This window comes from Magnolia sinica, chromosome 15, assembly GCF_029962835.1.
Source record: "Magnolia sinica isolate HGM2019 chromosome 15, MsV1, whole genome shotgun sequence".
In the NCBI taxonomy this organism is placed as follows: Eukaryota; Viridiplantae; Streptophyta; class Magnoliopsida; order Magnoliales; family Magnoliaceae; genus Magnolia; species Magnolia sinica.
Window position 1 is genome coordinate 70,416,956 of NC_080587.1, and position 22,418 is coordinate 70,439,373.

Here is a 22,418-nt window from a genome sequence, read left to right on the forward strand (position 1 = left end):
AAGGGCCTGACCTGAGTTATAAGATTATGGATTTGATTCACCACTCTATCAGTTCAAGTTTTTAGAGAAAGTGGTTAGTGTCCAGTATCAAAACCCCTCTCCATATCTTACAGGATTTCCTCTTTTATCTGTAAGTGTTGCAGGTGCAGCCGCATTAGGTTTATTCCTTACACTTACATGTATGGACATGCCCCAGAAATAACAAGCCATCGAAAACAGAGATGGCCCCACCACTTGAATTTGCTGGCTTTGCACGTTTCTAACATTATTTCCTAGTGGAGTAGCCCACCTTAGTCTTCAATCAGCTTGAATTTTGGGCGCCTCAATTACATGGTTAAGCACACCTGATGCACGGTTTGGATGCCAATCAAACATCACACTAGGCCTACAAACAGCTCATGCATATGTTAAGGTCGAGTAACTGAACATTGAATCATTTCCTTGATTAATTGAAACTTCTACTAAATGGTGGAAGGTTTGGATGGAGAAATCCATACCATTGTTCTGGTCTGTCCCACTGTGATACACTGGCCGGCAACAGCCAACACAATCAGTTCCGTTATCCCAAATTCCTAAAATCATTGTCAACACCCAGAGCTCTTCCACATGAATACGTACATACAGTTTGGGATGCAATCCTACAACGGTTGCATGTGATGTGCGGATCAGAAAATATTATAAAAATGGCTTAAAGAAACCAAGCCCAAATACACAACAGAAAACGACAAAGGAAATGAAGATAGAAAAACCTCACTCTTTCAGAACGGCCCATCTTCTTCTCCTTGTCCCACTTAGATCTGGACCCCACCAAAAACCATTTGTATATATTGCACAGATACGCCAGCTAGTCCTAGTGCTTTTGCTGCTCACCTTTCTTCATGTAGTGATTCCATCCTATCAATGCATTTGGCAAGCATGTGGGGTCTCTGATTGAGAGACTAGGATACTCCGGAGGACATTAGGAAACATCACCGCATGTCAACTTCTGGGAGCCACTGTATCAGTTCTGCCCGGCTCGACCGGCGGGGGTAGCAGAAGAGCAAGCCTCTGCTTGTACCGATCGATGCGTTGCAACCGTTCTTCCCTTAGTCTAAAACCATAAGATTAGGAAATGTTAGAGAATGTTCATGGATCATCAGGACATCATATGTGTCAATCTGGATGAAAGCTAATGACCATAGTTTAAAATCTCATTTTCATGAACCATAGAGAACCCTGCCCTACACAATTCCATGAGATTATTGGAGTTTCCTAAAGCCCAGATGCACCTCCATGCACAGGTGGCATGTGAGTGAAACATCTGAGTCATGCAGCTGGTGGCCCACCATGTAGATGGCCTGACTCAAAAATCAGGCCAATTTGTCTGAACAAACCGGCGGGTTGTCCACAACAGTTCATCATATTCTTGTGATGGCGGTGAATGGAGGATCTTCCAAATCCAAACATCACACCATTGGGACCACCATAACCATCTGAACCGAACATAGTATTGCAGGCATCCATCCGTCGGACACTTATAACCATTTGTATCATGTGATTCACCACATGCTCCATTCGCAATGAGCATCATGAATTCGAAGGTCTAGATCTCATATGCCATATATATGGTGGTGATGAGTCACCACCATTCGGAAAATTGTAGACTATCATTATAAGCTATTCCAAGAATTAAATGAAGATCAATGTCAAACAGTCCAAAAATGAGAGCCTCATGTCTATTGACTGTAACATGAAAACCAAAGCCACAGGATGATCATAACTGACTAGTGGCCACCAAATTAGGGTTGGAAAAGTTCAAAAGTGAATGATCTAGATTTAACTTACATATGTCCACTCATTGGAGGTTGCAATTGTCCTATCAATATGATATTCTGGGTTGCATCCCGCATACGATTGATCCTATGATTTCTACGGTTTAGATCGATGCGGGTGCATGCAAAGTAAACGATGGGATTTGTGGATATGCATGGATGGTCTTTCTCAGCAAAGCATAGCAATGTTTTCTTCTTTTACTTCTGAGAAATGCTACATGATTGCACAAGGAGACATTGAAGAGGTGAATTGCAGCACACATACCAACTTGGCACACTTGTGCAAGATATTGGCCACATACCCAGGTGGGGCCCAAAATTGGCATACATTCACACAAAAGTTACGAGTGGTCCACCTACCAGGTGAACTGCGTGTGCTTGAATACAGGCTGTAGGCAATGTCTCTCAACCATCCAGTTTCCTCACACAACAGTGGCCCACCTGATAGGTGGATTGACCTTATTTATGGACAAGAGCATCCACAGTCAGCCCACCTAATGATTGGACATGAACCCAACACACATACCGCATTGGCAGTGTGCTCGAGTTCCCTCTTCAATCTCTCTTCACACATCCCCGTAGCATTGCTGGCCAGTCTTAACTTCGAGATAAGAGGTAATATCCAATTCACGGCCCAGGAGTTTCTACTATACACTACGGATTTTTCAGTTCCAAAAGGCAGGGCTATAATTCAATGATCAAACTGTTGATAAGATGTGTACCTTGGCAGATGGCCCATACACCAGAAATTACACAAGATTAGAATGTCCCTGTGATTGAATCTTAGGCCATTGTAGTTTGAACGCAGGCTGTTTCCATATCATCTTTTTTAACCGTCTATTTTATTGCCATCAATCCTAAGGAACTATTTGCCTCTAGAAAGAGTTTGGCGCATGAGGCATCCATGATTGGGTCCATCAAATCAACGTTTTGTATGATTAAACCATAGCCTACACTAGTACATATTCAAAGCTATGCTGATTGTACAAACTCTCCGGGTGAGCCTTGTATGGTGAGGAGTCAAGCATTGTACAGTGAGGCATTTCGAACAATGGAATAGATGGAAAATGATACTTCTGCCAATGTAGCAGAGTTGGTGTAGCATATTTAAGGGGCCATAGGTACTCTCCTTTACTATTGATATTTTCCTGATCTACTAGCCATACAAGTTGGGCCCATGGTTTAGTCATCTAGATCCATAACTTTAATCTGGGGGATCCCACCATGGATGGAGAATGCTCCCAGATTGGAAGATATTAAACTCTTGATCAGTGTTCCACAAATAAAAGTTCAAGAGATAATGAATACATAAACAGTCAGGAATATGGCCAAAGAATGGATGAGTATCAAATCTGGCATATTTCCTCCATCCTTGGCGGGATCCATTAGATCAACAATCTGAATTACTAAATTTAAGAAGTTTGCAGTCTAAAACACATGCAGCTTTCAAAATACTGAATTAAAGAAGAAGAGAGCTTCATCTCTACAAGGCAGGTTACCAGACCAAAACAACAATTTCATGTATAAGAAGGAACTTACTGTGCCCGGATTCTTTTAGCACGCTTTATGTGTCCCTCTAACAAATCACGCGCTGATAAGTTCTCGACAGAACCTGGATGCTGCAAGAAATGTACAAAGAAATTCACTACTTCAAACCAAGAGAAAGAATATAAGCCCAAGTTCGCTCACTGCCAAAAAAGATACTAGACAACTTTGCTGAGCCCACATGTGTGTGCAAGAAAGCTCATGTACACACCACAATTGTGCCAGCATGGCAAAATAGGTCCAAGATCCAATCCAATCCATCCATCAACAGGGCACCACTATATTGATGCCCGAGCCCAAGAATCAGGTTGATCCACTGGTCAGGTGGGGGATATAGTTTGAAAAACAAATGTACAGCTCTAAAAACTTGTATAAGTTTTCTAACCCATGCACCTGTTTCAAATATTAGGCCCACATGTTGACTGGACCAGATTTTATTTTTGGGAAAAGCATGTAAGGTCGGACCAACCTGATGGACGGATTACATCTCGCACCTATCTGCCATGATGGCACGTGTACGCGAGCTTTCTTGTACATGCATGTGCGCTACTATACAAAAAAAGGGAGACTTATACAGACTGTTTTGTTTCAGTAACAAGGATGTGGCTCAAGCTTTCTAGGGAAATATATATATATATATATATATATATATATATATATATATATATATATATATATATATATATATAAAGAGTGCTTCCTAGAATTTTGTACCTATAGAAGCTCAACCAATAAATGCTTGCTTTCTCATACTATGTAGATGCCAATCCAATAAGAAACAACAACACTTGCAAAATGGGTAGAGCTAGATCTCTCATTCCATCACACAAAAGAGGGATTCAACAACACCAACGATCAAGTTCCGTTGATTGAGAAAGAGCACAATCAAGATCACTTCCATTGAACGTATTGGTGTTAATTGAATTTCCACAGCTCTCTTAAGAATGCTACTCTGTAAATCACTTCTCTTATCCAACTTGCATGCAACAAGTTTCCAAGTCCTCTTGGTTGAATAAAGGAAGTCTTCAATCTTCTGTTTGAGCTCCACAGGCTCCACTTGAACGGTATTTTAGTCTACCACATCACCTTCAGGTTCTCAGCCATTGCTGAAATTGTTGAGGAACACAATGACATATCGCTCTCATTCATGATGGAAAAGTCTAACTCAAAGTGCCCCTAATCTAGCAGACCCACAGCCAAACCGCCAACAAAGTGTCATTTGATGTAAGAGTTTTGAACCTCTCTTAACAGCATTTAGTAAAACAATGCCTTAAAACACCAATCAAGTTGTAAAGACCTCTTCTGGTTTCTTTTTATCTTTACTGTTATCCAAGCATTGGATAAATTGTGAGCAATGTTGTCAAAATTGTTATTGTGTCGCATATCACAATAGGGGTCAAATCGAAAATCATATCATAAATTGTAAGATATTTTGATTTCTTTAAAAAATTGAAAACATCTGAAAAAATACGAATAAATCAGGAAAATTTTAAAAACTTATCGACAATCCATTTTCCATCAATATACACCATGAAAAGTAATTACATATCATGATATTATCAATTGAGAACATGCATATAGTATATGTTATCAAGTGCAGAATGGTAAAGGGGGTTTTTTTTTTTTTTAAAGGATGGGTAAAACGAAAAAAGAAAAATGAATAAGCATAGGAGAGGACTTTTTTCAAGTTTTATAAGCAAAAGGATAAAATGTAAGGAGAAAAAAATGAATAAAAATAAAAACTTTAATTTTTTTTATGTAATTTTGGACTCATTTACACAATTCTACGATTATCATACAACTCGTATGATTCAATACGATCCATGTGATAATTGTACGATTGTTTAAGATTTACGATTTCGTTGTATGATTTGAACAGTACACGCCTACAAAACTATATGAATCATACGATTCATATCGTGAATCATACAATTTGGACAACACTGCTTGTTTGAGGCATTGAGTCACTCTCCAGAGGTGTAATCTACCAAAACATATGATACTAGCATCCTTCTAGTCCTCAAGGATACCAATGGGCCATATCAAATATAGTGTGAAATGGGTACAGGATCTTTGTCAAAGATTCTCTCAGATACATCGCTTTTTTTTCATAAGAATATCTTATAAACAACATTTCTTAATAAACTAAAACATTTTGATTATTAATAGTCCTGCTTAGTCGCCGTTGCACCTGCTGGTTGCCAGCCCTGGTCAAAGAGGAGGGTTGATGTCAGATGGACAGCTGGCCATTGAACATTTTGCTAAGCTACCATGAGAACAAATCATGTTTTGAATCTTCAAGCTGAGATGGGGTAAGGTTATGCTATGATGATGTTGATGAGGTTAGTTGTTCTAACAAGTCATGGGGCAGTTATATATTCTTCCATTTCCCTGCACAATGAGGTTTGGCGATAAAACAAGCTCAGCATTCAGACCCGCACCACATCATCATCCATAGCCATACTTGGATAACAGAGTGTTAGGTCATAGCTGAGAGTATCTCTCCAATCTCCAATCAAAACCAGGGGTTCAAGGTCCTCATAAAACTCTGGGAAGCAGCAGAGACAACAATTTCTGTGGCTTTCCTCAAAAAACCAATATATGACAGTTCCCTTACGAAATGAAATATCGATCACCATATCCCAACAAGCATGTCCATGGATCAAAATCAATAAGCGAAGCCTTGACAATCATGATGATATCCAAACCTCGCAACACTCCACATAAGACCACATAGAATCTTGCTTGTAACCCTTATTTTAGGACATTATACGTCTGTCTGGCTTCCAGCCAAATAAGCTCTCCCATTATGACCATTTTCAATATGCTGCCTTCTTACAAATTTTAATAATTGCTGAACAGTTTTCCAGTTTGCTTTGGACAAGGGTTAGCTAGGCAATTTGTACTCCTTGGTGTTTTGTCATGCCAGACACTTCAGAGACTGACACTCCTCAACATGACACAAAACCTCAAAATCTGTACAGACAAAGTGTCCCAGGGATGTCATTGAGAAGTGCCACGTGTTGGATGCTTTAAGTGCAACGTGTTGGATTAAAATAGAAAGCGGGCACTATCCCTAAAGGTGATGGATAAGCGTCATCAATGTACAAGATTCCCCCTCCACTCCCACCTGAGAGTTGGCCTCTGTAGGAGCTCAGTTAAAAGATAATACTTTTTGGTGTTTTTTTTGTGTGTGTGTGTTGGGCGGGGTTGAAAATTTCTCATTCATATCGACTTGCTCCAATGCTGTGGGTTTCAGTTCTTATATATATATATATAGGCACATGGCCAACATAAAATATACAACGAAAGTCCTGTTCTTTCTTCCTTCAATGCTCTTTTGATGGGATTCTTTGAATATATTAAGAGAGGAAATGATGATCATTATATCACCTATTATTTCTTGGGATGGTTATAGCGTGATTTTTTTGGTTTGTCATTGGTTATTTTTACGATTAGACTACTACTAACTGGTTTTTACAAATGCTATATGAATAATCTTTTTAAATTTTCTTTGATTTCCCATGCCACCCAAAGAACTTCTTTTGACATTTATTTATCAATTTATAAATTTTATTAAGCATGTCTATGGAATTGTCCCCATGCCTAGATTTTTGGAGTTTGCCATGACAGACACCTTAGTACTCTGCTAACCATTCCATGTGTTCAAGTAACATTATTCTAAACAATGTCCAAATCAATGTATTCCACAATAGTAATAACGGCCACAACAGCCAGCCTTACAAGCAAGGTATTCCGTATCGGTAACGGTGGCCATAATGGTCACCACCATTACCGATAAGGGTATCGGCCATAACGGCTGATACGGGGGCATAACAACTATTACAACTCCTGTAACGGTTGACAATTTTCTTTTGCTCGAAAAAATTTGAAAAAAAAAAAAATCTAGAAAATCCAGAATAATGTAAATATTCCAAATATGTATTCATTTTTAGTTTTGAACATGTTTATGGTAGTGTAACGGTCCACTCTTTGGTGAGAGTGTTGTATCGGGTTATCTAGTGAATTTGTGAACATGATTATATGTCTCTAATGTTTACATATCATAATCAAGCATTAGAACTAGACTTTTTTATTATTATTATTTTAAAGGCATAAATACTACTTTTTCAATTTTTTGAAAAAATGGCCCTCAAAGCTTCTATTCGCTCCAATCACTTCATTCTACAGTTTTAATCTTAAAAGCTATAGTAAGAATGATCAAAATCTGTTGTAAAATGATCTAAGAGAGCTTTTGGAATGAGAAAAGTGAAAAAATAAAGAGAAAATTGGATTTAAATAGGAGGAAAAAAAAAAAGTGGCCGTTTTTAAACCATTATGGGGATAACGGTTGTTATACCACGTAACGGCCTTTAAGGCCACCATAATGGCCAATGCGGTCCCAAAAAACCAATAGCCCTGTTTCACCCCGTATCGTGTAACAGTTATGGCCATCACCTATACATATCGGCCTATATCTAAGGGCATATCGTAATGGATATGGAACACCTTGCTTAGAAAGCAATTATTTTTAAGGAAGAAAACATATCAGCCCCGTCTAAGCCCATTATGACCCCATCTTATAGGGCAGTTTTTAAAACAGCCGTTACAACACCGTATCATGTAATGGCTCCCACCAATACTGACTTACCGTTCAGTAATGGCCGTTACAGCCATTACATAACCATTTTTTAATATGATGGTCCAAATACACAAGCAAATGGTGTAGTCTGATGAACTAATTAACAAAATGGAAGAATACATAACTGCCCCATAACTTGTTAGAAGAACTGACCTCATCTTTTCTTGAAGATTCTTCATTTTCATCAGGTTCAGTTCTTTTTAACAAGCGGTTATCCACCATGGATGCAGGTAAGGGTCTTGGAAGAAGCTTTATACCATCACCGAATTGTGGCTGCAAGTAACAGACAGAATAGGCATTAAGAAATAAGTATAAAATGAGATAAAGAATCTCAGTGGGAAGCAATTTCCAAAATAGGAGTGGGAACTAGGCCATAAGAAGCGCATAAACTTGCCCTCACACCTCTTAGATGCATAACGATTTCTAGAGAAAACAAACCAATATGACCATAAAGACCACTTCTGAAAATTTCTTTCATGCAAGTTTTTCACAGAGTTCCACTTCTTACTTCTATTCAGCCATGAGCTATCTTAAAAACTCATTTTAGACTAATATTGTGGGGATCAAAATGCAAAATTTGAGCAGAATTCAACGAATCAAAGAGGGATGGACCTTTTTAAAAGAATAGGGGGGGTTGGGTTTGACCATCACATTCTTCTTCTTCTTCTTTTCATTTTATTCAATATAAGGGGCCCTAATCCATAAAATATTACTTGGCTTGTGTTTGATTAGGGCTTACTGGTTGGCATTCAACAGGTCAAGCCAACAGACAGCATCCTTATCAAAGAATGGTCAGTACACCATTAAATACATGTTAAAAACACAATTAAAAAAATAAATAATAGATGTTGTTTTTATACATCTTTTCTATTGTCATGATAATTTTTAAAATATATTTGGGCCAAAAAATCATCCCATAAGGAACCGATACAGTCTAATACACCCCACATCATATCGTTTTTTAGCCCGACTAATACGCCATCTATATCAATATTCAAAACCTTGAGTCTTTGGTAGGAAAGATACAATCGAGGACCGAAACTTTTAGATCCTTCAGTTCAGCAACTCTTTACCTACAACACCATTACCCATCATTACAACACTTTTGCCGTGAAAATGAGTGGGCAAGCGGTGATGCTCTAAATTTGAGAACCAAAGACGAGCCAGGGATAGCAGGATTTGTTAGGGTTGTCAATAATGATTGTAGGATAAATCTATAGTGTGAATCCTTGCGATCTTTTTGATTTACAATGTGGGCCCAATGCTAATATCTTAGGGAATATTGTTCTAGGATGAGCATACGGTGATATACCACTGTGGAGATCAGCTGAAGATTTTTGACAACAGATAGGATATGTTAAACTTTATGGGGAGATTCAAATAAGAATCAAACAGAAGACAATATGATAGTGAACAATAAGAAAAATAGAGGGATCAAGTTTCCCTTCCTTTCATACTAGGGATTTGGCTACAAGGCAAGGATATGGGTACGCTGATTGTATTGCATATGTTGCAAAGCCAGACCAGATGGAGCCAAGAACAACTGAACAATAACATTTAATGCATCAAGTTTTAGCTCGCAAGTAGCTGTAATTCATAGTCCTGCAAAAGCATTTGCCATGGTTCATATAGCAATATCAAAAAAGGGAGAAAAAAAAACATGAAAGAAATGTTAAAATTTGCTTATATCTTTTGATGTTGAATAAAAAATTTCATAATTGATCAACAGGAAACGAAAGAATAATGAAAGAAAAACATGAGAAGAACATATCCATGTAAGAAGATAGAAATGACCACAACCTGACTTTCTTGTGGCAAACCATTCCGTACCCACGACCTGCAAAGTGCATAAAGAGAGTCTGGACCGCCATCTGATAATCTAACCTACAAATAAAGGACAAAGATTAGAAACATCAACGTAAAGGGCATAGAAAAAGAAGCGTATCAGTCAAAGGAATATAATGTCCACTTACTTTCCTGTTATTAATTGTCACAACAGCATCATCTTTACTCTTATCCCTGCAAACACCAACCCAATACCAAGATATTGGTGTCCATATATAGTATTGAAGTACAAACAGGTCAAAGACTAAATATATGGGAAAAAACAAATACCTCAAATCTTTGAAGCTGTTATAATCAGAAGTTGAAGATATGGCTGAGGGCTGATTGACCTCAAGACAAACAAAAACCAAGGATACATATGTGAGATATTAAGCTCACCAAATGTGATAGAAAAACCAACAACATAAGAGAACGTCTCACATGCAACTAGTTATAGATGAGAAAATCGTGCAACTAGTTCTGTGTACAGACTTCCATGATATGCATATGGCATCCAAACTATCCAGAAGGGTCGTCCTACCATGAAAAGGGGATGCCCCCAAAAATCAGGTCAATCCTTCTTCTTCTTTTTTTGCGAATCCATTTGGTGGGCCAAAACATAGAAAACAATGTACAAGCACCCAAAAAACCTCGAATTCAAATTGGGGCCCACCTGATGGTTGGATATGCCTGGTTTTTGAAGCATCCCATCATCTTGTTGGATGATCTCTCTGGATGACATATGCACATAGTGGCCCCATACCCAAGTAGTTGCACGTCAGACATTCTCAAGAACAAATACACGACACCTATGTCGGACAAATTCAAGGACAATAATTTGGAGCAATGGTAAGATAAGAAAGATAATACGGGTGATCAAAATAAAATGAGGCAAATCATCTTGTAAAATGAATCACCCCTAGGAGAGATCATACGGTCCCCTGCTGCTGGCCCCCAAGACATGCATAGTGCCATCTAGGACCCAGTACGTGCAAATGGAAGCCCTGTTTCAGTGACCCAGAGGCCAGAGCATTGATCCGATGCATGAACCCCACTGTGGATGGACCATGTCCCTAATATCTCCAAGATTTGAAGACCCTCTCCATCCAATGTTTTGTGAATGAGGACTGTAACCCCTAGTTTCTATGTTAAATGGGGGTGTCCCGGTATTTGTTCTAAACTGTCTAATTACGGGAAACTGATTGAGGGTTGGGATTGTCCCATCAGAGAGATTTTTGGGGCATATTCATTACACAGTGAGGCATCAGGTCAACAGTCTCACCATGGGAGACTTTTACAGACTGGTTGCCAGATGACGTTATGAGGCTGTTTGGATTTGGGCAAAGTAGTGCCTCGAGTGGTAGTCATGGACAAACTCTTGTGCATGGGAACCAATGCAATTTGGACAAGTCATGGACATTTGACCGTTAGACCATAGATTGGGTTTCTCTGTTGGAGAGGTGAGACTACTTGTCAATGAAACTTCATAGTTTTAGTGCACATGAGATCATTTTTATCCATGAACATGTGTGACATGTTTCCATGTGCCGCGTGTGTGACCATCTAAGTTCAAGCATCCCACATGTGCATATGTGCAACCATCGATCACTCAAAAAATATGGCACACGTATCAATGTGCACATGCACATGTGTAAGTGTGCCAACAACCAATCTTTAATTTCTCCACATGTGCCACAATCTATCATGTCCATGATCTAGCATTTGCCAAACAAAGGACGGAACAACTAGTAAGCAACAACATACCCATGACCAGCAAGGTAACCGCTACACGTTACAAGATCATAATAGCTGTAATAGCCATAACGGAAAAATTGACCTGCAACAGTCCAGTAACAGCCCATAACAGTCCCTTATGGGGCCAAAGTAGATTTCTAAAAAAAGAAAGAAAGTCGTAACGTCATTACAACCCATATCATAACAGTAACTGCGGTGGCTGTTATGACCAATGTTCGAAATATTGGTATCGTGTTAAATATCACATTCTTGGGATACAGATACGTATCGGTTATCACATGGGATATATCGGTTGCATCATGTAATGTATCGCCATTGTTGGAAACATGGGGAAACATTGGGAAATTGGTTGAATTTTTCAATGAAACTTCATTAATTGTTAAAAAAGATATCATTACACACTTATAAATCAAAACATTACAAAAAAACAAGTACACATAATAGGTTTTCTTTGTACGGGGTCCTAATCTATGCGTTATCTAATTAAATTGATGCAAGTATATTCAATGTCTATTCATATCATTTATGAATGTAAGATGACGTGTGGAATCACAAGCAATACATTCAAAAGCAATAGAAGAATCACTAGATTAGGTTACATACATGTTTGATTTGACGTTTGGACACAAAGATTGCAAGCGATTTGCGAGAAATTGGAAATTTTTTATTATTTTTTTCAATTTTCTGCGACTCGACCCATCTCCTCCAAATCTCAAAATCGAAGCTCCCAATTCATAATTTTTCATGCAAAACATGAAAAAGCATGGATTTGTAACAATTTGACACCAATTTAACATGATTTACATAAAATAAAAGGATTGAAATTCGAAAATGCTCACCAGATTGAACATGTGGGATGTATCGCACTACTTGTGCGTTTCGTATCGCACTGGTGGGATACAAGATATATCGTGGGATATATCGGCCGATCTCGTCGATATTTAAAACAATGGCTATGACCAGCGTTATCGTCATGGAATACCTTTCTTGACAATATGACATGAATTTGCTAGTCACAATACAACTTTGCCTAAATCCAAACAGGCCTATACATTTCCACTAGTGGAGAATCATATGATCCCTCTAAAACCAAATGTATTCATAGCAATACAACAATAGCAAAACTAATAATCAAACACGTACTATGGATGACTCTAAACTATACTCACTTGGGTGTGATGGACGGATGGCAACACAGCACATGTGCCAGCATGGAACATGTGTGCAAGTCCCAGACCATTCATTGGGTAGGGAGCACTGTGAATGTGTCCTCACCCAAAAATCAGCCTAGTCCACTCATCAAGCAGGCCACACTTCTATTAAAAAAATAAAATAAAATGGGCAGTTTGAAAAATGACTAACAGTCCATATTCAACACGGATGTGTGGCCCACCTGATGAGTGGAGTTGGCCTATTTTTGGTCTTGGGTTTGCACGCAGCATGCCCTACCTGATGGATGGCCCAGATCTTCTACATTTGTGCCATTTCCACATGTATGACAATTAACATTCATCAAAGGATAGCAACTCAAAAAAAATAAAAAATAAAAAATAAAATAAATAAAATAAAAACAGTAACATCACCAGTCCAAACAACTGGGCCATGGTTCACTGATCAAGACCATTTAATCTGATGGGCCTCATCAAGAACAGATAATGCCCCAAACATCTATCCCTTTGGAAGATCTTAACCGTTTCACCCGTCGTCTAGAAACAGGCATTTCTACAAAATTATAATAATAATAATAATAATTAAAAAAAACAGCCAACGGCCCACATTCAACAGAGAAAAAAAGAAGTCAAACATTATATATCCAAAATCTTCCAATGCGGGGTATCTCAGGGGGCAGTCCTCACCCAAAGCATACCAGATGAACGGCATCAATCACCAAACCATGGGCCCCACTAGCACAGCCAAAACAGAATTCCAACACAGATCGAAACAGATCGCGGAGTAGAAACAAACCTTCGGATGCGGAATGCCAGAAACGCCCTTGATACCACCCGAATTGGCGGTCCCCATCGACCGAGGCACAACATACGAGCCCTGCACCAGAGGCGGTGGCGGCGGCCTCATCGAATGCTCCGTGGAGAACCCGAAAGCCCTAACCTGGCCTGGGAACTCCACAAGCAACGGGTTCCTGCCAGATGCCAGCGGGTACCCCACCGAATTCGCGACGGTGACCATCTGATCGGACGGCTGAGAGGATCTGATGGCCCTGGGATGAAATCCACGGGGATTGGCGGAGACCGGAAAGACGATCCCCTGCGGCGGCGGAGGGATGACGGAAGGAGGAGGTGAGGAATCTTGGATTTTGGCGAGGTGGGAAGGATGGATTTGGGCGGCCTTGGCGTGAACGGGAAGGGGTTGGGCTGTGTAGAGAGGAGTGGGAGAAGGAGAGATTGCTGAAGAGATGAAGGGACGGTTGGGATTTGAGGAGAGAGGGATTGTGGTGTTTGGAAGGAGATGAGGATGGAGTGGATCTGATCCTGGGGCGGAGGAGGAAGGTGGCGGAGGAGATGGAGGAGGCATGGCCATGATGGCGCGGGTTTGGGAAAGAGAGGGGTGTTCCGTCTCTCTGGGTTTTTTAAACTTTCAAAGTTCGAACGCTGTGGGATTTATCCTGGATGAGTTCGTTTTGCCTGCGTCGCGACTAACAGTCTAGCGCCAGTCGCTGGCAGATGGGGCCCATATGATGAGCATTATCCCATGATCAGAACCGTCCGTGAACGTATTTCATTTACGTAATACCATTTGTAAATTTCTTTTATTGGATGATCTTTACCAGTACTATCTGTTGATGAATTGAGAAAAGTTTTCAATGGCTAGCATTCAAGTAGACAAATCAACAGAAGGATATTTGCAAATCGTGAATTGTGATATAATAGATTTTTTATAGTATCGAAGAGAATGTGGACCGTTCAAATCATTGGAGCATCTCAGCGTTGCGGGCCCAGAAAGTTTCGACACACGAAGGAATGTAAGTCGCGAGTTGGACAAAACGAACTCTTTGTGGAGAATCTCGCAACTGATAACGTGACTCGCTCGCGTGAGTTTTAGGGGTCTTCTTGGCGGCACACGTGTGTGATTTCGTGATTCCAGAGATCTCATCCGTTGTGGCCCAGTGCGAACAATCTCCAGCCGCAAATTCAGGCATGTCCGTTCATTTTATAGTGGAAGTAGCACGTATCCTCCCTTGTGACATGGTGAGTGGCACCAATCATGCACGTATGCCGTGTCTGCAAATCACTTCAAAACCGGATACTTTACTTACATGGAGTATCTGTTTGTTGCAATTTTACTGAGCCACATTATCCTATACACTGCATTTAATGCAGCTGATTTTCTGTTAAAGTCTTTCGCAATAAGTTCAACACAAGCATTTGGCAGCAACTTCTTGTGCTGAAAACTTAGGTGGGCCACCATGATGTTTGTAAGAAATCCATTCTTCCATCCATTTAGTGAGCTCATCTTAGGACACGAGCCAAAACTGAGTAGGATCCAAGACTCGGGTTGAAAACTTGAAAAGTCAAGGACTGAACGTTTAGGGCCTGTTTGGATGCCTGTAAGTTGGGTAAGTGGGAAGTGACTTACAGGGAAGTCACTTACAGGTGGTATTTGGGGGAGAAAAATCACTTGTAAGTCACTTACAGGCAAATCTACCAAAAAACTGCAGGGGGATGAGAGTGAGAAGTCACTTCCCTGTAAGTCACTTACAGGCTCAACGGTCAGATTTTTAAAAAGAGGGGAAGAGGGAGAAACACACCAATCCACCAACCACCATTATAGCCATGAAGCTCCAGCTAATGAAGAAGAAGCACCAGCCATTGAAAACGGCAATCTCTCTCCATCTCTGCAATCTCTACCCCTCCCTCTCTGCAATCTCTCTCCGTCTCCACAATCTCTCGCTGCAGTTACCACCTTCAGTCTCTCCTCCTCCTAAAACGGTAGGGTTTCATCTACCCTTTTTTTTTCCTTTGAAAATGGAAGGAATCGCGTGCTGAGTAATCCGTAAAATTTGTGGGATCCACCATGATATATGTATTTGATCCGCACTGTCCATCCATTTTAATACTTAAATTTAAGTCATGTTCCTAAGAATTAGTTATATCCAAAGATCAAGTGGACCACAACATAGGAAATAGTGTGAATTGAGTGTATACCGTTGAAAATTTTTGGGGGGCCACAGAAGTTATGGATCAAGATGATTTTATTTTTTTCCCTTCATCTAGGTTTTGTGATCTTATGAACATGTTGGATGACAAATAAAGATCTCTATGGGCACTAGAAAGTTTTCAACGATCTAATCAGTATTTCCACTGTTTCCTGTGGTATGGTCCACTTGAGCTTTGGATATTCTTAAATTTATAGCTCAACGTCTACATTTAGATGAAAAAATGGATGGACGGATTGGATAAACCGTATACATTTACAGTAGGCCCAACTGAATTTACTTAGTATAAAAAAAGTATAGCAGCAACTCAGTACGCAGTCTGATTGTGTTACTGGTAACACAGTAGTGGGTGTTACCCCTGCCATGGGCCCACCTTGATGATGTGTTATATATCCACTCCGCCCAACCGTTTCTCCATTAGGGATTTTAGGCCCACCTTGTTTATGTTAGGTTTTTCACGGAGGAAAAAGTGGCATGTTAAAATATGCTGCAGTTTCTCCATTGGGGATTTTAAGCCCACCTTGCTTGACATTTCTAGATAGTTAGGATTTTCTAATTTGCATGAAATATGGGGCATTTCCATTCATGGTAAAAGCCCTTTGAGATTTGATTGGTGGGACATATGCTTACAGTGTAAGTTTTCATTGGCCAGCAACCACAGTTCCCTTATATGGACCGGTGGCCTGGATCAGAAAACCATGAATCCATCATGTATCTAGTACATAAATCCTATTTATTGTTATGGCCCTTGCAACCAAGGCCATTATTCAAATGGACCCACTATGGATGGACTATGTCCCAATTCTTCACTTGATCATTAATAATTGTTCAACTGCAAATATCCACGGTACATTTGATTCTTGATTTCTATAATTGGAGCCATGGTTTAGCAATCCAGATGAATAGGCTACAATAGGGCTAACCATGGATAGCATTTCTTCAGTTTAATGCGGGCCATTGATGTACACTTTGGAATAAGTCCTATTCAAAGGAATGAATGATTGGAAAGGATGATTCCTAAGTGAAAAGTTTTAAATGTAATTTGTATAGTTAAAGAAGACATTGATAATATAATTTAATTAGTAGATTTTCTATTAATATTTTTAAGTTTATTCTTAATACTTAAATTGAGTTATTACTCCGTATTATAAATATTTTGAATTCATGGGCCCCCTTTTATAGTCCACTTGATGAGTGGTTTAGCTTAATAATTATCTCAAATATTCATCTTGGTGGGCTTAACAAAATAATATATTTGATCCCACGTTTTTTTTTTTTTATATGATTATAACATTTTAAAATGATTCCCCAATCTAAGCTCTGCTCGATGTGAATATTCAGCTTTCTACCTGTAAGTAATTTACATGTTTGTAAGAAATCCATTCGTCCATCCATTTAGTGAGCTGATCTTAGGACACGAGCCAAAACTGAGTAGGATCCAAAACTCGGACTGAAAACTTGAAAACTCGAGGATTGGACGTTTAGGTTTGAAACATTCGTGGGGCTGTAGAAGTTTTGAATCGGCTAATATTTCTGTTTTTAGTTCATGCCAGCAGGAATGGCATGGCATGTTTACATCACCTTCAACACCGGTCGAGGGTTCAAGTATTCAAAGGTGGTGAAATCTCACTATGGCATGGGCGTGCACATTTGTATTAAAATAAAAAATATAAAAAAAATAAAAAATAAAGAAGCAAACTTACTAGGGTCCAACAATGGGAATTTTTCTACTTACCTTTTCCTTCAAGGTGGCCCACTTGAGTTTCTCTACCTAAGTTTACGTGGAACTTTGTGCTAAAGGCTTTGGCAGGAAATCGGCATCCCAAAGAAAGTGATGATACCAAACACAGTACGGGAAAGCAGGACTGGTTGTTGCAAGTATAGAATATGGATGCTCTCTTTTTTTGGGACGCGGATTGCGTCCTACGCCGGCTTGGACGGTAATCCGTCCAGGCAGGGTTCTGTTGGGCTACTGTGATGTAAGTGTTTTATCCATTCCGTTCAACATTTTTTAAAGATCATTTTAAGATATAAACCAAAAAATGAGGCAGGTCCATGCTTACGTGGACCACAAAGTGGAGATTGGACGTCCACCATTAAACTTCTTAGGAGTTGGAGAAGTTTCGAATCAAACTGATATTTGTGTTTTCACTTCATCCACGTCTACACGACCTTATGAATAGGTTGGATGGTAAAAAAAACATCACGTTGGCCTTTAGAAAAGTTTCAACGGTGGGTGTCATTATTAGTGCAGCTTCCTTTGATGTGGTCCACTAGAGCTGTGGACCTGCCTCATTTTCAGGCTCAAACCCTAAAATGATCTGAAAAAAGTGATGAACCGTGTGGATAAAATACTTACACCATGGTAGGCTCCACAGAGCCCTGCCCGCCCGGACATTACCATCCGAGGGTAGGACGCAATCCGCATCCTTTATTTTGCACTCCCGCTGTGTACGAAGCTTGATGCACTGGCACTCATAAATTGTATGCCAAGCATGCAGGAAGCGGATTGCGTACTGAGTAACTCAGTACGCAAAGCGTGCTGAGTAAACTCTGTGGGCCCAACTTGCATTCATGTATTCTATCCACTCCGGTCATCTCTTTTATCAGATAATTTTAGAGCTTCATCCCAAAAATGGAGTATATACAATCCTCAAGTGGACCACACTATTGGAAACCGTTTGAATTTAACATCTACCGTTGAAAATTTCTAAGGGCCAAAGAACTTTTAGATCAAGCTGATATTTGTGTTTTCCTTCGTCCATGTCTTTTTAATCTCATAAACAAGTGACAAATAAACATCACTGGGCCTTAGAATGTTTTCAACCATAGAAATCAATATTCACTTTTTCCTGTGCTATAGTCCACTTGAGCTTTTGATATGCATCAATATTGGGTTCAACCCCTAAAATGACCTGTAAAAACGAATGGACAGGGTCGATAAACCACATGCATTTACGGTGGGCCCAACAAAGTTTACTCAGTAGGATACTGAGTAACTCATTACGCAATCCGATTTCAAGCCTGCATCAATTCAATTAGAACGACTAAACTCTGAAATTGATTGTTACTACGTCACCAGTTCACAAATCAGATAGTTTGAATCATTCTCGCCTCTGATCCGTGGACACTTGTTGGTTTGAAATATAACCATTGGATCTTTTCATTTTAACCGTTTGATAAATGTCCACCAATCCAATTGTCAGATTTGTGAATAAGCTTAAATTTTGGTTCATGATACATCTAAATTTAGGCCGATAATTTGGACGGTTTAATTTGAATAACTTGCACTTCAAGTATACAATTTATAAGTAATTTCAAAGTGGTTGCTCGCCCATCACAGTCAATCCAAACATATAACTGTGATGCGTAGGTAATAAGAAATTGTGATTTTAGCATATAAATAGCCCGAATTATATAAATTAATATAGTTAATAATACTTTTACAAGTGTTATCTGTTTTGCATGGATGGTTGATAGACATTTTGAAAATATTGTAGCCAAAATAATCAAGGGTCAACGTTTATATACACACACACACACACACATTTTTTTGGGAATAGAAAAATCTACACCATTTAATCCGAACCAGTGAATAGATATGACTCCAGGAGCAAGTAGATGGTATGACAATTTAAACCGGAACAAGAACATTTTAGGATTTGATTGATTTGATTTTGGTACAGGAGGGGAATCTGGTTCTTATTATCTATTGCCTAGCTTGCATATCGATACCTAGTGGGGGCGGCTAACGGGGTGGCTAACATGGAGTGTGTGTACTGGCATGGGTGTGTACTAACAATCTACCTAAGCTTGAATACCTAGATTTCCTACTCTAAAAAAGTGTGGGAACTTTGATAATTGATGAAAAAAGAGGTGAAAGGGAAAGAAGCTAGGGCAGTAGGTAGAGGAGTTCAAAAGTTCGAGAGGATGGAAGTTTAGGGAAGAGAGAAGTAAATAGAAGACAAAAGAAGAAGAAAAAAGATTTATAGGTAGTTACTAACATGTCGTGTATTAACACATGAATACTTAAAGATGGACAATTCACACATGGCATGCATACACAATATATGTGTGCTTGAAGTTGAATTGTTGCACGCGTGGTTTATGTGAAGTGCTTGAAACTGTACAATGGTACATTTCATGTAATACATGCATTGGCATATATGACACATGTGCGCACTTGAAGCTAGATGGTAGAACTTGTGCACATTGGCATCATTGGCACATTTGTATATTTGGAGTGACTGAAGATGGATGATGTGGCATATGAGTTGGTTTGCACGTGTGGTGTAAGAGAAGATGAATGGCATCGATGGTACATGCAACACATTAGCATATTTGGAGTATTAGAAAAGTTTGATGGTGGCATGTGGCATAGTAGCACATGTTGGGTGTAACAAAATATGGATGATAGCTCATCTGACATATTGATACATGTGGCACATGCAAAGCAATTAGAGATGATTGGTGGCATATTGGGTCCTTACCTTGTTCCGATCATAGACTCGCAAGAGTTTCAACACCAGGTTAAGGGTTCGGGTACCCATAGGTGGTGAAATCCCACAACAGTGTGAGTATGTGGGTGTGGGTGTGAATGGTGTGTTATCAAATGCCTTTAATTTGTTTATAACTGGGTCTATTGATGGCATTGACAGACCACTCGATCCCATTAAGTAGTTGTTGATTCCATAGACAGTTCACTCAATTCCATTGATAAACTCATATTTTTTAGTTTTTGCTTGCTAGATAGTTTTGGGTCTAAATCAATTCGATCAAAGATGGCTCGATTCCATCAATGGGTCGTCGATGACACTCGATCAGATCAAACCTCCTATCGACCAACTTGCGCAGTTTTATAGAATTACAGTTTTTATTTCTTAATTTAATTTTAACTATATTTAAGGGTTTGTAAATCAAGGATTAGGATATAAAGAACATGTTTAGCATTTTTGTGAGCAGAATAGAGAGAAAAGCTAAGATTTTATATACTTTTTCGGGTAAATTATTAATCAGTAAGTTTTTCCGTCTCTTGTAATATTTTATCATAGTGGATTCGCTATTATTTTGTACCGCGGTTTTTTCCTATAAGTGTATTTTTACGTAAAAAACTTATGTGTCTATATGTGCTTGATTGATTTGATATCTTATTATTTGATTCTAACTCGGGATTGCTGTCCTGCGTCTCCCCAATAAGGCATGTGTGTGCGAGTGAAAAAAAAAAAGGTTTGACAAAAATTATTTTTTCCTTTCGATTGTGGTAAAAATACATTTCTTAAGAACATATTCTTCATTTTAAAAAAATGGAAAGTAATGTTTCCACAAATTATACAAAGAAAGATTTAACAAACAATGAAAAGTTAGTTTCATGGGAAACAATATTTCTTTTCCTTTCACTTTTCTTTCCATATATTTAAAAAGAAATGCTTGGCACTATGAGAGTCATTATTTTTGTAACCAACTTTTTTCCCAACTATGCTTATAATGGTTAGGCTTAGATTTATGGGAAATAGAATGGCTAGAGAGGATTAAGTATTGACCTCAATTAATTGCGATAAGGGTTAAATGATAATGATGATGTATGATATGGTTAGTGTTACATAACAAAGGTCATTCTTTAGAATTATCATCAATCTATGATAATCTTTAACAAGTAGATTGGTCAAATTGTTAACTGGACCTATTTTTGTGTAAATAATTTTTTATCCATATTAAAGAATAATGATTAGATTGTTGTTATGGCTAAAATTGTGTGATATATGCAAAATATCCTATGAAACATATGTTCGACCATATGGATGGTTTAAATCAATTGATTGAATTATCTAATTATCCTAACGTAGTTAGAAGCACTTAAATAAATGGCTCGGCAGGTACCAAAACGAACATGATTTCAATTTAAGAGTCCACGCTTAATGATCATGACCCAAAATTGAAGGAAATATGTAGTTATGATTGACAAATAATTTGACAAATTTTGGTGGTTGATTAATGAGAAAAGTGTAAATATGAAATTTCACTTGTTGCATAAAAAAGAATGAATTAGCTTTAAGACACTCATTATTCAATAGTGTGGGATAAATACATGTTAATCAACTCATTATATTTAAGCAATTCTTACGAAAGAACTCATATCTAAATAATTACGAATAAAATATTTTTCACAAAATGAGTGAAAATTCATGTTAATTAAGGAAAAATACACATAATAAACAACAAGTTGAACTTAAGCTAAAACAATAACATCCAGGATATTAAACATAGTTTATAGTTAAGATTTGTTAAAGACGATATTTGACATTTTAATTGAATAAAAGTTTCAAATGAGTGGACATAGTTGATTTTGGAGTTGTGAATGTGATGGAATAAGTAGCAACAATGACCGTGTAATAATGCAGATGTTTGTATGGTTATGTGGTGAGAACTTACAAATCTTAAAATGCACATCGTAGCAATTGTTGGATGAGTGAATTATGTACACTTAGTGTACGAGTTATGAATCGTAACTCGAGTCTGAGTGTGCACACTTTATATCTGAAGTGCGGGGCGTGATAAAAAATCAGACTCAATCCATTTTGTAAAGTCACAAGACCATTTCTTGTGTTCATAAAAGCAATTGTCCCTGCCACTTTACATTCATATCACGATGTATAAATGGGAAAGTGAT

General features: G+C 38.6%; 1 protein-coding gene across 1 annotated transcript; it reads right to left on the reverse strand.

Moving 5' to 3' along the window:
- Window positions 1-581: 581 nt before the first annotated feature.
- On the reverse strand, window positions 582-14,167 carry LOC131227126 (vegetative cell wall protein gp1-like). Its single transcript, XM_058222846.1, has 7 exons — window positions 13,543-14,167; window positions 10,114-10,172; window positions 9,972-10,017; window positions 9,799-9,882; window positions 8,152-8,271; window positions 3,351-3,430; window positions 582-1,090 (listed from the first exon to the last, which is right to left on the reverse strand). Exons 1-7 carry the CDS (start codon window positions 14,113-14,115, stop codon window positions 979-981), a joined length of 1,074 nt encoding a protein of 357 aa, XP_058078829.1. The 5' UTR covers window positions 14,116-14,167; the 3' UTR covers window positions 582-978.
- Window positions 14,168-22,418: the final 8,251 nt, after the last annotated feature.

What these genes read in the sequence shown, in the direction of transcription:
- LOC131227126 (XM_058222846.1), bottom strand. Translation starts at nt 14,115, where the DNA reads ATGGCCATGCCTCCTCCATCTCCTCCGCCACCTTCCTCCTCCGCCCCA. An exon ending in CTGGCATTCCGCATCCGAAG is followed by an intron (nt 10,173 to 13,542) that starts GTTTGTTTCTAC and finishes GTTTGTCTTGAG; the next exon opens with GTCAATCAGCCCTCAGCCAT. An exon ending in GTTTGCCACAAGAAAGTCAG is followed by an intron (nt 8,272 to 9,798) that starts GTTGTGGTCATT and finishes TGTTACTTGCAG; the next exon opens with CCACAATTCGGTGATGGTAT.